This window comes from Temnothorax nylanderi, unplaced genomic scaffold (genome assembly GCF_030848795.1).
Source record: "Temnothorax nylanderi isolate EJ_2023f unplaced genomic scaffold, tnyl_v1.0 TNYL_tig0151_pilon, whole genome shotgun sequence".
NCBI classification, from domain to species: domain Eukaryota; kingdom Metazoa; phylum Arthropoda; class Insecta; order Hymenoptera; family Formicidae; genus Temnothorax; species Temnothorax nylanderi.
The window spans coordinates 250,025-265,653 of record NW_027249213.1 but is presented as its reverse complement, the minus strand read 5'-3'; the positions used below and the strand labels follow the sequence as shown (position 1 = coordinate 265,653).

The 15,629-nt window shown below is 34.9% G+C and overlaps 1 protein-coding gene across 1 annotated transcript in view; it reads left to right on the top strand.

Moving 5' to 3' along the window:
- Positions 1-15,629, top strand: part of LOC139777508 (uncharacterized) — a 28,323-nt gene that overhangs the window by 10,622 nt on the left and 2,072 nt on the right. Inside the window, exons 2-9 of the mRNA XM_071714980.1 lie at positions 3,786-4,008; positions 4,591-5,025; positions 5,367-6,639; positions 7,075-8,396; positions 8,767-9,341; positions 9,890-10,112; positions 10,581-10,680; positions 10,798-10,834. Of these exons, the coding sequence (XP_071571081.1) occupies positions 3,786-4,008; positions 4,591-5,025; positions 5,367-6,639; positions 7,075-8,396; positions 8,767-9,341; positions 9,890-10,112; positions 10,581-10,680; positions 10,798-10,834 (4,188 nt within the window). The remainder of the gene's footprint in view (positions 1-3,785; positions 4,009-4,590; positions 5,026-5,366; positions 6,640-7,074; positions 8,397-8,766; positions 9,342-9,889; positions 10,113-10,580; positions 10,681-10,797; positions 10,835-15,629) is intronic.

Sequence of the window (15,629 nt, the reverse complement as noted above, 5' to 3'; positions counted from 1 at the left end):
CTCCTTTTTAACTCTTCGCGAAAATATATTCTGACTTGACTCTCGAGTCGAGACGAGAAGGTATAACGTGCAAGAATGATAACATTTAACGATCAATACTGTATACATATGGATAGAAGTAAATGCAAATATCAAAACATATCGCGACATTGTTACTCTCATATATTTCATGTAATATGCAATTGCGCGTATATTATTTGTACGTACTCGTCCGTGTGCGACGATGGTGCGATATCGCGTCGGGCTTCCAGATGGCTGAACGGCCGTTCCTCTCGCGCTCGTATTCACGTAAACTCGGACATTTTCGAGCCGCGAGTGTAGACGGATATTTCGTGACGTATATATTTCTGCACAATGGTCGAACGCAGATTTTGCAACGCGGTACAGTTTCCATCGCGCATACAGCGTAAAAGTCTCTGCATAAACGGACGCCGGCGTTAATGCACGTTTCATATTTCTGTTAAAATTCTTCCACAAACAGTCGATCTTTAAAGCGTGTAATATATGACTAAAGCATGTAATATATGTATAAAAGTACACATTTTACATCTTACAAATATATTAACTCTTTTTCCAAGGAGGTCTGGGTTCGAACCCTGGGTGGGATAATATTTCTCGCAATAAATTCTTTACAATGATTTTATAAGGATGCTTATTCAACATTTAAATTGATTTATCGATTTAAATACCTATATTGATTTATTGTTTCAACAAAAGAGCTGTATTTTAAAGACTGATAAAAAATCGGCTGAATTTTGAAAAAAAGTATTCACATCACAACATCATTATTAGACTACCAAGATCCAGTCCGGACTGTAAATGGTGTTTTTCTCCTTAATTGATTATATATTATAACGGTTCCGTTTTACTTATTATTATCGACTCTCTTTGACAAGTTAGATATATTTAAAAAATAATAAAATTATTATGCATTTCTTGTAATTTCTTTAATAATAGCCAAGAATGACTACAAAGTTATTTTTGTAATTTATGATTTATATTTCGAAAAATAGCGATGTACTGAATATATTTTTACAGTATTGTTCTATTTCAACGGTGCAACAGTTATTTAAAAAAAATAATAGATATTGTATCTTCCGCGAATTGTTATTTCGGTTTAAATTTTTATAAATAAATACGAAAACGCAATAGATAAAAAGTCATGCACGTTTGCAACATTTTCTCGCGAAAATTCTCAATCTCATCAATAAAGAGATAAAGAGAGAGTATAACGGGTAAGTTCTATTACTGCTTTGTACAATGCAGAAAAAATGGATCGGATATATAGAAATACGCGATACTGCTTCCACGACGGAAACAACATAATTTATCTAGTCACCTATGGCAGTTCCTGACTGTGAAAGGAGCGTCGTAAACAGCTATTTTTATGGGCGATAATCGCAATATTAAAAGTAATATCGGAAGAGTCATCAGATCGAGTTGTTCTCAATTCGATGATACATTGCGACGAAATAAAGCCGTAAAAGCCATTGCACGTAACAAAGTTTTAGTCATAATCGTAAGGCCGTAAGAAAATAGACCAATCACACTCGATTATTCTTCGAGCTCAAGGAGAATAATCGACTGTGATTGGTCTATTTTCTTACGGCCTTACGATTATGACTAAAACTTTGTTATGTGCAATGGCCTTAAGAATATTTATACATCAAAAACTTATACAGGGTGGTCCAGGTCAGGTCAATAAAACTTCAGGGTCTTATAGGAAATTTGAATTTGGAACAAAAAAGTTGTCATAAACGTAGGTCCAAAAATGCTTTGTTAAAAAATTACAGCTAATAAACTTTAAAAAATCACGTTTTTTAAAATGATTTTTAAAAATGACTTAAAAACACCCTTCATTTATTTGAAAAAAGTAATTAAAAAATCTGAAAATAATTAAAAACTAAAATATTTTGAGAGAATCATGAAAGATTTTATATTAAATATTTTTTCATTTTGTGTAATTTCTAGAGTTATAAAATTTGATAATGGATAATCGTAACAGTTAATTTTCTGGCAAAGCTCTAAATAAATCTAAAAGCATCATGGACAAATGCCAGAAGTCACTTTGATAACTAAAATAGAAATAGAAAGATATCTGTACATTGTGGTTATAATATTAAGCATTAATATTTATAAATAACCGAAGTTTAAAAAAATATGAAAAATCTGTAAGTCCCGAAATTTCAATTCGTATAAAATAAATTTTTTATAAATTTTTAACAAATGTATGCATTATTAGTCGTTTCTCTATATTTAAATATTTTAGCTAATATTATATAACTTTTGTCATAATTCTTATATCATTTTTGTGTTTTTATTTATAATCATCACTTTTTGAACGTAAATTTCTTTACAAAGTATTTGTGCTTTATATAATATACAGTTAAATTTATTTTTGAAATGAAAAGGAACAGGTCATTATCTCTTGTACCTTAAATCCGCGTAAACGTGATAATGGGGTTAGATATAACGTGATGAAAGGACTTATCGTTTCCGACGTCGTGCAGTGCTTCCGCTCGAAGGACTTGCTTTGGCGGTCTTAAGGAACGACTGTCGTAATTCTATTATATCACCGAATACCATTAGCATAATAATGAACAGTCTTTTTAGAAGACCCAGTTCGGAAAACAAGTCGGAAGTTTCTCTATAAGTGCATTATCGCGGGTTTTTGCTATTTTCAACTTAGTTTAAAGTGAAAATGAAACCGGAAACAATTATATTATTTACTGCACTGCTCGTGATAAAAATATAACAAATGTAATTTAAAAAATACAGAATTCCATATATTTACAATTCATTTTAGCTTTTGACGAAATATAGGCCTTTATTTGCGCCACCCGTTGAATGCAAAGGTTATTACTCTCTGCCAGGTCGATCTACCTATTTTGAGGTTGAGGGCATTTTGCCAAGCTTATATTAATTACGAATTATTATTTTTTATTTTCATACATCTTCAAATAATGTATTTCATAATCTGTTTTAAATATCGCGAAAATAATTTACTGTTCTCCTAATTTCTTCCTTTTTATCTGTATTTTATTTCCAGCTAGATATTTAAATAATCAATAATATAAAAATTTTTCGATAAGGGAATAAAATAAATTAATAATAACTTAATCGTTTCAATATGTAGTTATGGAAATTGAAGCTTTGCATAAATTGTTTTTTATTTGATATTGTATTTCTGGTTTCCAAATAAATGAACCAAATTCAAATGAGAATTATAGCATTTTATAATAGTAGGTAATAATACTGAGAAACTTGAGATAACATTCAGGTTGTATTTATATTTATATTGTTTTACGAGTAATGATACATTAGATTAGATTTATTTTTATTTATCGAGCAAAAAGGTTCTTGATGAAGACATTCATCAGATGCGTCTTCTCGGTAATGCAAACTACGCATTATCCGTATTATCCTCATTATCTTTAATATCCTGGAACACCCACAGCCCTTATTTTTTGTGAGTGTCTTATTGGCTTAACGTCCGACCCCTTTTCGTTACTGTAAATGCAAGAAGTGACTGATAAATCTTGTCATCGTAATAATCAATAATGTATCGCGAGATACAACATTGCAATAAATACGTAAATATTATTTAAATAACATTTTAGAAACATTTTAAATAAAATTATATTTTTAAGGTAATACTTTAACAGTTTAGCTATATGAATTAACGATTTATTTATAACTCTGATAATACAAGCTACATAATTTCATTTATAAAACCAAAATAATCAAAAAGTTGTGCAGTATATGCTTTTCATTTGTGATTACAGGGTGATGTAGGAGCATATCGAAGCAGAACCGGCGTCGGCATCGCTAGCACATTCGGTAGGAATGCTTCCGGTGGAAGTAACCTGCCAAGCTGTAGAAGCAGTTATTCCGGAGTCGGATCGAGTTCTGCTCGAGCTATTGCCAAGGAACGGGCGCTTGCTGGTTTTGGAGGCACTTTTCTTAAAAAAGATAAATTCGAGGAAAAACCGGCATTCAAATATTCATGTGAGATGTTTGTTCGTTTGCAATATTTTGTATTGATATTCTATACTATTTATATATTTATTATTGTAATCTAAAGGAAATGTATATGTATATATTATAACACTTATATCTAAAAACTTATTTATATTCAATATTGTTTCTTAACTTGTTTTAAATTATTAGTATTATAAGTAAAATCGTGTATTTATAAATTATATTAAATTTAGATAATGAATATATTTTGTAAAACACTTAGTTTATTTTCTTTTAAATACTTTTAAAAAGTTAATTACTTATAATAATCTCTACATTCATTTCGCTGTATGTATCACGAGTTATGCATAATTCCTCTGCGTACTTGTTCTAGAAATCATATATAGAAACAACAATTAATAAATAAATTAAGTTTGTTTGCAATATTAGCATTATACAATACTTTGATTATCCAATATTATTATGTGTTAGTGTCAGCAGTCTATTGTATAGACTTATCTCTATAAATAAGTGATTATACAATTAGCAATGTAATAACAAAACGCATATATTCATATATTATTTTTCCAAAAGAAGTAACGGCACAATTTTTCTTAAATTATCATATAGGCACTAAAGACACCGATAAAAGTCGATTGCATCCCGGAAGATCGTCGTCCGAAGACGTGAGGGCGAAAAGTCCGCTATCTGATAGTAGGTCGTCTCTCCTTGAGAAGTACTCGTTCTCAGCTGGCAAAACATCGGAGAGGCCGTCTTCCGTGTTGGACAGATATAACCGACCGGCTTCGCGGGAAAAGAGCAGAGAGCCCGAAGGAATATCGAGGTACGGATCCAGCACATATCCCGGATCGAGTTTCGCCCGAAGTTACGGCAACGATGGTAGAATCGAAAAGAAGGACCATCCGCCAGTCTCCTACAGAGGATTACGTTCCAATTCCGGAAAAACATCGCGCGAGCCCAGTCCGGAAGTCAGTGTCGGAAAAACGAATTCCTACAGGGTCTATTCAAGAGCGCCGTCTTACGGTCGTTCAGCTGCTTCGCCTAGTAAGTGCGACTATTTTATTATGTATTATATAATAAATTTAAAAATATTACAAAAATATTTTCTTTAAATATTTATTATTATTATTATTATTACTTATACATTTATATATCTAAAATATAGAATTTTTTAATTAATTCAAAACTATCTTTGCTACATTTACAAAACTTTATAATTCAACATAAACTTTAAAAGCATATTTAATTACGCCAAATCCTGATAATGAATAGTGCTTTGTGCTTCTACAATTATTTAAAATTCTTAATCATTAGGTAGTATTCTTACATTTCGAATCTTGTGCAAATAAACAACTAATGTTATAAGAACTTTCTACACTTTTTAGGCACGTCCGAATCGAGCTCGGCTACAATCTCGACGAGATTTGGCTCGACAGCTGGCTCGCGATTTCTTTCATCGCGAAGTGGCAACGAACGAGTGTCCACAAGTGTAAACTATCCCGCAGGAGGAAGATTTCGAAATTTGAACAGTAAATCGACTAATCAGAAAGAAGAAGAAGAAGAAGAAGAAGAAGAAGAAGAAGAAGAAGAGTCAAGGCGTACTGTAAAATCTGACAAAGATGGTCACCACGAGTTGTCAAAAAATACAAACCGAGTAGAAGAGAACGAAACTAACAATAAACTTCCGGACAACGAGTTTGTGACGCTAACGGTGGTGACAAGAAGTACTTCACCGACACCTCCAGCTTCTTCGTCCTATGTCAGAAACAGGCGAGCGGAGATCAATGTTGTTCATCAAAAAGAAGTGATTAGATTTCGAAAATTGCCGGATACTGTGGATGAAGAGGTACAGTGTGATCAAATGGAAGAAACATCAAGATTCTCGAGGTATGGCAGCAATAGAGTATCTGGTGCACCCTGGTCGACGTACTTGGATAAATACTCAGGTGCATCATCAGCTGGAAGTCCATCTATATATTCGTCCAGAGGATTTACTAATGCGAGCTCTTCTAGTAGACTTAACAACTTCGCGTATACGAGAACGAATGAAGCACCAGCAACTACGAAAAGTGAATCTTCTGCCAGAGAAATTTGTAGTTCTGATACTAGAAGTCAAAATGAGAAACTTCTCGGTTTGAATTGCACAACAACTAATGACGAGACAGCGTCCAATGACTCGAAGACATCGTCAAGCGGTCAAGATATTCATTGCGTAAATAAAGAAGACAGAATTCACGGCAGCGAACGATGTTGCTGTGGTGCACGAAAGATTGAAACACACGGAAACAGTAATTTAAGTAATTTAAGAAGCTCCAATCAGAATCTTGCATTTTATCGCAGAGAAGATTCAACGCAGGATTCGCAGGATGCATCGAGATGTGCCGATTATAACCAAAGAAGACCGTCCATTCCGCGACTGGAACGTACTTCTTCAAAGAATAATGTAAAAATTCCTAAATGTTCTTCGAAGACTGAAATAACATCATCGAAATCCGATGCATACAGCGAAAGAAGAGGATCCACTTCGAAATCGGATGCCAGCTCCTCTTCTAGAACCGGAGAGTCTCTTCGAATTGTCGAAGGGCATTGTCAAGACCAAGATGAAGAAATTATTTCTCAAAAGCGTAATGTTTCGCAAAGAAAAGATTCGACATCGAGGTACGTAAATCTGTTTTCTAGTAAAGTAATTTATTGGATATACCTACATAATGCAAATAAAGAACATAATAAAATCAATTGCAACTTATCCAAATGCATTGCATTTTAATAAATTACATTATCTAATATCTCAAGTTTAAAAGATAAACTTCAGGCTAATTTTCAATATTTAATAGATAAATTTTTTTGCAAAAAAATACTTTATAAAATATATAAAAATTTTCGGAAATAATTTTGTATAAATTATACTAAATTGTGCAAGAACTGTGCAGCATATCTGTTATTATATTTAATGTAAAAGATAGAAAATCCATAATCTTTAGAAAGACTGAACAATTGATTGCACAAGAATTCTATAGTATAAGAGAATAAATGCACAACTTCAGCGAAAGGTTAAATCATGCTCTTGAGTTAATTAATATTTTTCATTGAAAGCGGTTCTTCGCAAAGTCGCTCGGCGTCGACATCGCAGACTCGGAACGTATCGACGAAGAATACGCCGCGTCAAATGACGCGAACCGGCTCGTCAGACGGATCTTCTGTAAGCATGCCAATTGGCAGATCGAAATCATCGTCAGCTAGTTCGGTGACGAGTCAGGGTATAAAAATAAAAACGACAACGCCGCCATCGTCCGGGAAATCTTCGGCCGGTTCGATTCTGCTGTCAGTGAATCTACGACAAGGCGGTTCGCCGGACGCGCGCGGCAAACCACCTGTGCCGAAAAATGATACTACGACCGCCGCCACGCCGAAGTGTACCGTGGCAACGAAGTACGTGAACAAGGACTTCCGCAAGTCGACCTTGAACATGGAGAACGGTGACTTGTCGTGCTCCAAGTACGCGAGAAGAAAGAAAAGTCAAAGAAATAACATTTCCGTCAGCGCTCAGGATTTCGAAACGGCATCGGAACGGCATGTTCCCCAGGCAGTTTCTTCGGGATCCTTGACCTCAACGAAGTCCGGTCGATCGAGGTTCAGGACTCCATCGGGAGAATCGAAGCCAATGCTTGGGAGGAACGGCTCGAATAGTTCACCGAAATGGGAAGAAACGAAAAGCGGGTCAAAGTCACCTTGCGGAACGAAAAAGAGGCCATCTGGGACATTCAGTTCCAGCAATAGTCAGTCGACCTCTGCGAATTCCTCCAGCAGTGAGGATGATGACGATCGTACGGACAAGACGGGTTCGAGACGGAGAAGAAAGAAAACGTCAGAATCGCCCGCGCGCGAAGTAAAAGGTAAAATCAGCGCGGGATCGTCGAGAACGAGCGTATTGGCGTCGTCGGCCGATGATATGTCAATGATGACGGAGAAACCACCTAGGCCACCCTCTAGTCCAAGATCTAAGAGTGATCGTTCCGCGAAGACGGAAGAGGCCAAGTCCTTCCTGATGAGAGCGCTGGCGCCAATGACGAATTTCTTTAAGAACAAGAATCAAGATTCCGATGATACAAGTAAATCAGATGGTTGGGTTGACTCCTTTGAGGAAAACCACGAAGCCAGTAACAAGTCAGGACAGCCGCTAGCATCTTCGAGATCAGTCAGTCAGAATCTGTCAAAAGGTCCTAGTTTCAGTAATTCTCAGAGAAGCGACGGAATACGGGGAAATAATATGAGGATTCAGCGTCAGTCTTCGGACGAAAAACCATGGTGGTTGGATCCAAATTCCGATAACATTCCCGAGGGGATTCAAAGGGCTAGTCCATGGAATAATGATGTTAGTCAGGAAACAACAATCAGCACAGCCTTACCGGATGATGGTAAGTTAATCTTTTAATATACTGCATATACATATATATTAAGTATAAACATATGTATAATACATTTAAATATTATATAATATATATAATGCTGTGTGCTTAGTTTATATTCACATTTTGTGAAGTCACTTGTACAATAAAAATACAAATTATTATTATTATTTTGAGAATATAAACTTAATAATATATTATTACTTTAATTTAATTTATACATATTTAAATACATAAAAACGTGATTATTTTATATTTGATTACTAACGTTTAATTAATTAATTAATATTTTATAAATTATTTGTAATTTTCAGTCTAATTCAGAAAGATGCTATTTAATCCTTGCGTCTGTTATCTTATTTCTTGCGTGTGTTGCTAGGAAAATATAAACTCAGAATTTGGCGACATGGATCAGAAGAACATGCCTGGTGGTTGGACGACGTTGCAGCGGAAGAAGCGAAAAAATCACCCTCGCCGGTATCCCCTATTTCGAGACGGGGCTCCAGTCGAGGTAGTATTCGATCAGTTGATCGACGAAATCGCATCAGGCATCAGCAGTCCGGCGAACGAGCGTGGTGGATGAGTGACGACCCCGAGAACGTTCCGGAGGGCATCGAGGTCATCCCGGTGGCGTCTGCCGATAGTCAAAGTACCGACAACCCTGTCGATAACGAGACCCTTTACTCTTCGAAGCCGCTTAAGAAAATCCGACATGTCGAATCCGGGGAGAAGGCATGGTGGATGGACAGCTCCTCCAACGTTCCTGACGGGGTCGTCAGAATTCCCGTGGAAATTCCCAACAGCACTTCCGACTCCTCCGAGTCATACGAGAAGATCGATATCGGCGTTAACCCTGAACCTGAGACGTGTGTCAAGAGAAGCCTCTCTAGGTTTCCTATCGAATTTCCGCCGCCACCATCCGAGCCCTTGGGAGATCGCGCTAGTCCAGAAGGGGTAAGATTGATCATCATATTACGTAACGTTTGGTCTCATACGTCAGGCTGATAATGATTTCATACAATCTAATGAATCTCTAATGTGAAAGAATGATCCAAATAAAAGACGGATAAGTTTACGAAGCCTATTGATAAAATATTATTACGTACAATGCAAATTACTAAAATAAGAAAAATAAAAGATATTAATATTTTTTTTATTACTTCCTCATAATCAATTTCTAAACAATTAAATTCTTTAAAATATATTGAGCAATATTGAGTAATAAAATTTAAAATATCCGAAAATAAAACAGTTGACAAATGTGGACAATCAATCGCATAATAAAAATAGCATTAACTATATCGAATTTTGCCTTATTCCTTTATTCTCTTTTCTTTCTTTCTTTATTATTATTTGTTAATAATAATAATAATTTAACAATGTTATCTATACCAACATTATATTACTATTTTCAAGCATATTTTCCAAAAAAGAAACAATCAATAATATGAGAGGGCAAAAGGATTACCATAGGGTATTTGAGTTAGTTATCCCTGTTGCAGGTAGAGAATCCACCTGATCCGCCGGACAATTATGGAGGACGAAAATCTCCTTACGACAATGTGAAACCGGCACCCCGAAGATTGCCACCCCGGAAACGACCTTCTACGTTGCCGTTATTTATTGGCGAGGATACTGACATCGATCACGTGCTCGGTGATACAGCTGTCCTGTGCCACAGCCCTGTTCTCTCCCGTATTCATAAACAGGAACGCGTCGAAGAGGGTGAGGCGGAAATGAATTTAGCGTCACTTAGCGATCGATACTATCGTACCTAGTTTACATAATATCAGTCGGATTATCCGATGTATCGCATGGAGCTCAACAAAGTGGATCCGGAAATAAACAAGTGAAATTTGTTGTGTAATATTCTTTCTTTTAATTGGTGGACAAAAAGATAAATTGTCGACGCATTTGGAAACGAGAATCTATGGAAAATTAAAATCTCTGTGAAAAATATGCGTAAAGCAATTTGGAAAGATGTATTCATAATACTTAAGTTAAATTTATAATATTTCCATATGCATAAGTAGTAAAGTTTAACTATAGTTTTATTAATAAAATTTTATTAACTTTTTTATATTTTTGAGTTTGTTATGTGGTAACGTAAATAAAAGTAAATAAATAAAGTTTTATATATAGAAAGATGTATGTTAGAATATTTTAATGTAAATATTGTACGTATTATTGCAGACTCGTCCGAAGACAATTCAGAGTGTGAAGAAATAGACGCAACTCAGGTGATTATTCATGATAGCACGCCAAAAACACCAGTAATTCAACGAAGAAATCGGTATGTTTTATAAAAAAATATAAAACGGTTAACGGATAATTGCATATTGTATATCTATTATACATATACATATAATTTAAGAGCTGCGCAAATTATTTAATATTTTTCTCTTTTCAGAGACGATAAAAGGATTCAACCTGATGGCTACATTCCGGTGAGTTTTGTTATGCATTTTTATTGCATGTTAACGTGTCAGTAGTTTTTTCTTCAAGTAGCGAGATGTATATTGTGATATTTGCTATTATAATAATTAATATTATTCTGTATATAAGCAGTCTGTATATAAGCAAGAAACGTAACAAAACAAATATAAAAGTAAATATAACAATAAAATTTAAAAAAATATATAAACGAAATATTAGATTAAAGAAGCAGAATCAAAAATTTATTTAAGTTGTGTACACATAATGTTATAAATTATAATATAATACAAATAATAAAATTTAAAAAAATGGTAATATTTTGCGGAGTCAAATATTTTTCTTTTTTTAATTCGCACTATTGTCCTGTTTCTTACATAATTTTTTTTCCTTTTATTTGATCATTTAAAACTAAACACTAAGGGACACATATAAAAATGTTTTGTAAAAGAATTCTCGGTAAAATAATGTTTATATCCGTTTAAATTTTAAATAATAAGAATTTTCTTAAGTAGATGGAATAAATTTACAGACAATTTCGCTGACAGAAAAATGCGAAAAATGTATTTTCCTTTTTAAATTGTGCATTTGTATTTACTGTATTCTAATGCTCTCGTTTTGGCGTGCAATACTCTGTAGTCATACATAAACGGATAGCTCGGCGCATGACTATCGAGAAATTCTCTTAACAAAGGCCTACGAGAAAGCAGATGAGATCAAGAGAAGTGGAAATGCGCGCGACATTATTGTCTCTTGTGAGGGATGCACGAAGAGCTCCTTGCTACCCTCTTGCAATTTTTCGTATTGTGCACGAAGCGGTAGCAAACAAAGGAACCTTGCTTGAGTGCTTCCACACCGCGCCCTTCGCATATTGCGTTTCGGTTAACAATTATTCACTATGACATTGTCATAATTTCTCACCTCCAATATTATTAATTTTTGTCATAAATAAATATAATTATTGCATTTGTTAGAAACTATTAAAAGTTATTTTTATCATATTCCTTAAAATTTGATACAAAATTTCTTTGTGCTTTGATGGAGAATTTAATTAATTACGCATTCACACACACATATTCAAAATCTATTAAAGGTGGTCATTTTTTATTGGAACTATATATGTATTCTCAATTAGTCTTGGCTTTTAAAGCGATTCTGCGATTCAATTGCACGTTAATGAGTAATATTTAATACGAGATATAGAAGATTTCGTGACTAATTGATCACTTCGCTCAAAATTATGCAGAAGTCACTTATATTTTTGCGCCATTGTGTGAACTACCCTTGTGAGTGGTACGATAGCATTAGCACTCTCCCGCACAATGAACCCCTCCATCACGTTTCTATGGGCTCAGCGTCCCCTTTTATGCTGCTCGAGATCCCTACGGGGACTCGTCGCAGTATGCAGAGATATGTGCAACCGCGCTTATATTTCCATATTTTTTCACATTGCTGATTATTTTTTCAGTATACAATCATCTCAGCTTGTTTTATCCTCAGATTATTATCTCGTATGACAATACTTCAAATAGTTCTTTTTTCAGTTTAGCGACTATTAATAAAATAATTTACTATACAATATATGTGCTAAACGTAAATTAATTAATAATGTAAAAATTATATTTTATTTAAGTAATTTTTACTTTCAAGTCCTAAAAATTGAAAGCTTTAATTTAGAATTTGTAAAATATGTTTATCTGACATAACAATTAAATGTTAATTATGTTTAAAATTATAATTTTTAACTCGTTTTTAGCAAACCATCTAAAATGTTTAACTTACTCGCCGCGCAAATTACTTGGCGCCTATATTTTACGAGATTGACTTGCATTTCTAAAGAATTCTTTTAAAACAAAATAATAAAATTAAGCTAATAAAATTTTTTGATTACGTACTGATAACAAATTAAAATAAAAGTTTAAATAACGCATACCTTATGTGAAGTAAGATAAAGTTACTAAACATTGTTCTCTACGATTGCTGTTTGAAACAAAAATAACTCCTTTTTGAAACGCCTATAAAGCAGTCATGCACAAAATAATTATCCAAAAGAATTTTGAATAATTTTTTAATCGTTCCATTTATAAATGCGATAAATTTCAGAAAAATCGTAGATTTATGGTTTGTGAAGATTATGTGTTATTCGAACACCAGTGTTTCGGGGTGCGTACCACGTGAACGAGAGAGGGGTCCGACCGCACGGCGGCGGCACTGTCGGTCGACGGCGACAGGTGTCTGCGGCACGTTCAGTGTCGCGACGGCCGCTCTCGAGGTAAGGCACGTTGTTGCGCGCCGCGTGTAAACGTACGTGTTATACTCGCGCTGCAACGCGCCGCATCCGCACATCTCCTTCCCTCCAGCCGTGCGTGTGCTCGTAATTCCGCTCCTCGTATACCGCGCTTCCCAGCGCCACGCGGCTTCCGGCACGCGTTTCCGTTGTTCGCGTCGGCGGCGGAAGTGCGCGTGTCACCCCAAAAGGTGAGTTCTTTCGCTTCGCGCAGACTCCGTGCTCCGAAGCGCGCGCGCTTTCATCTCGCGCAGCGCAGGGCCTATGTGCCTCTCGTTCTCGCCTCGAAGGACCTCTCTCTACGGGTTATGGGCAAAAGTCGAACGGAATTCGCGAATACTTTTGATAGGTTCGCTTTGATTGTAACTTATTCGATAATCCTGTAAGAGTAACGATAACAGGCACGTAGGAACTCGATTTGATACTTGAAATTTCCAAATCACGGAGCATTTAAACGTTTATTTGATTTTGGGAAGTTATAAGGTACATTATAAAAAGATAATGTAAATTTTCCAAAGATAATTATAGACATACGTGATGATTTTTTAGCAAATATACAGATAAGTGTATATTTATATATTTTAATTTATATTGTCGAAGACTATTTTATAAACTAGAGTCTGGATGCATGTTTTATCGGTAATCCAGGAGATAAGGATTTGATATCTTAATTAAAGAATTAAGCAGGATATGAGTGAAAGTAAATATTGGATCATTTAAATAAGAAAATTGTAAATAATTTTGTAATAAGAGAAGAAAGCAAAGATATTTACTTTAACGCAATAGAATACTCCATGTTTGACATGAAAGATGTTTTGTTTTCATTATGAAACGCGTGCTTCATATTCCGAAGCACGTACTTACATATGCTTTTTGTCATGTTATCACGATACGTGTCGGTAACTTGTTCGATACAAATATTTGTATATACAGTACATATCGACTATACGTATACAGTATATATAGTCAGTAGCAGAGAGATATTATGTTTCGAAATATAAATTTCTCTTGGAAACTTCTCAGCAATCACAATATCTTGTAATATAAGCCGATTGAAATCAGCAACTGAAATCTTTGAGAACAATATTTCAACCTTTAAACAATATTTTTGAGCATCTTAAGCTCTCGTTTTATTGTTATCTCTGGATTTACAATCAAAATAAAAAGTCACAAGTACCGATTATATAAATTCTAATATTTTAATTTTCAGTGCTCGATAATATTGAAGTAGTCATTATCATATAATATATTTAAATTCTATTGCATTTATGTCCATTTTTACCAATGCGGATTAACTGTAATCTCAGTTTAACTTTACTTTATATTTTTCTCATTCTTAAAATAAAATAAAATAAAAAGACAAAAAGTAAGTTAAACCGAGATTAAAGTTAATCTATATTAGTAGAAACGGACATTAATGTATCAATGAACGCGATCTATCTAATCGAACTTATATTTTTATGTAAATATTGCACGGTTGGTATAGGAGCCTGGATCAGTAATTTTCTGGAATGTCACACGTCTCGACTGGTTCTGACGCTCAGCCGCTCCTGAAGGACGTTATTTATTTCGGATGTTAGCGCGTACAGATGATAGGTCCGGTTCACGTTCGCTGCTCCGTCACGTTTTTTTTCAGTCGCTCACCTTCGGATCTGCCTTATGCGAAATTTTCATGTATATTTGCCAGTGATATATATAAGTCATTTAAAAACAGACGTGTTATTGGATTCGCCCGAAAAGTCATTTTTATCATCTTTTAGCGATTTGCAATCTTGATCGATAATTCCATGACATTACAATATTTTTGGTTTAATGTGATAGAATATTATAAAGTTAAAAAAAGAATCGGATTATTAACAACGTTTGAAAATGAGACGTTTATGAATATGAATGTGAAATGCTCCAAAACGTTATTCGGAGGTTGAAGTATGATTTTGAAAAATTCGGCGTTATGGAAATAGACATTCTAAGAATACGATATTCCAAAAGACAATAAGACGTAACGTTCGAAAATATATCGTATTACAACTGCATGTGCGTGACCGAGTGCTCCAAAATGCTATAAATATAGGCTAAAGCGCGATATTCCGATTATTTGATTCTCGAGAAACGTGGTTAAAACGCCAAAAGACACGACATTCCGAAGGGCGGAATTGTTGATTCAAGCGAGTTTGGGAATCCTCGCGAGTTCGATCTCGCGTCGCGATCGCATCTTGATCATGAATCTTTCGTCGACCACAACTGCGATTACATTCGTGGCATGGCGCAGACTCGTTTTCCCTTCTAACTCCCTCTTCTCTTCGACATATCCCCTTCACTCTCTTTCTTCCTCCATTCCGTTTCTCTCCTTTCGTTCATCTCTCTATTCCTCTTTTTCCTTTCTTCGATTTCTTTCTTTTCCTCTTTCTCTCTCTCTCTCTCTCTCTCTCTCTCTCTCTCTCTCTCTCTCTCTCTCTCTCTCTCTCTCTCTCTCTCTCGCCCACTCTCTTTATCTGTCCTCTTTCCGTTTCTTTCTTCAAGCC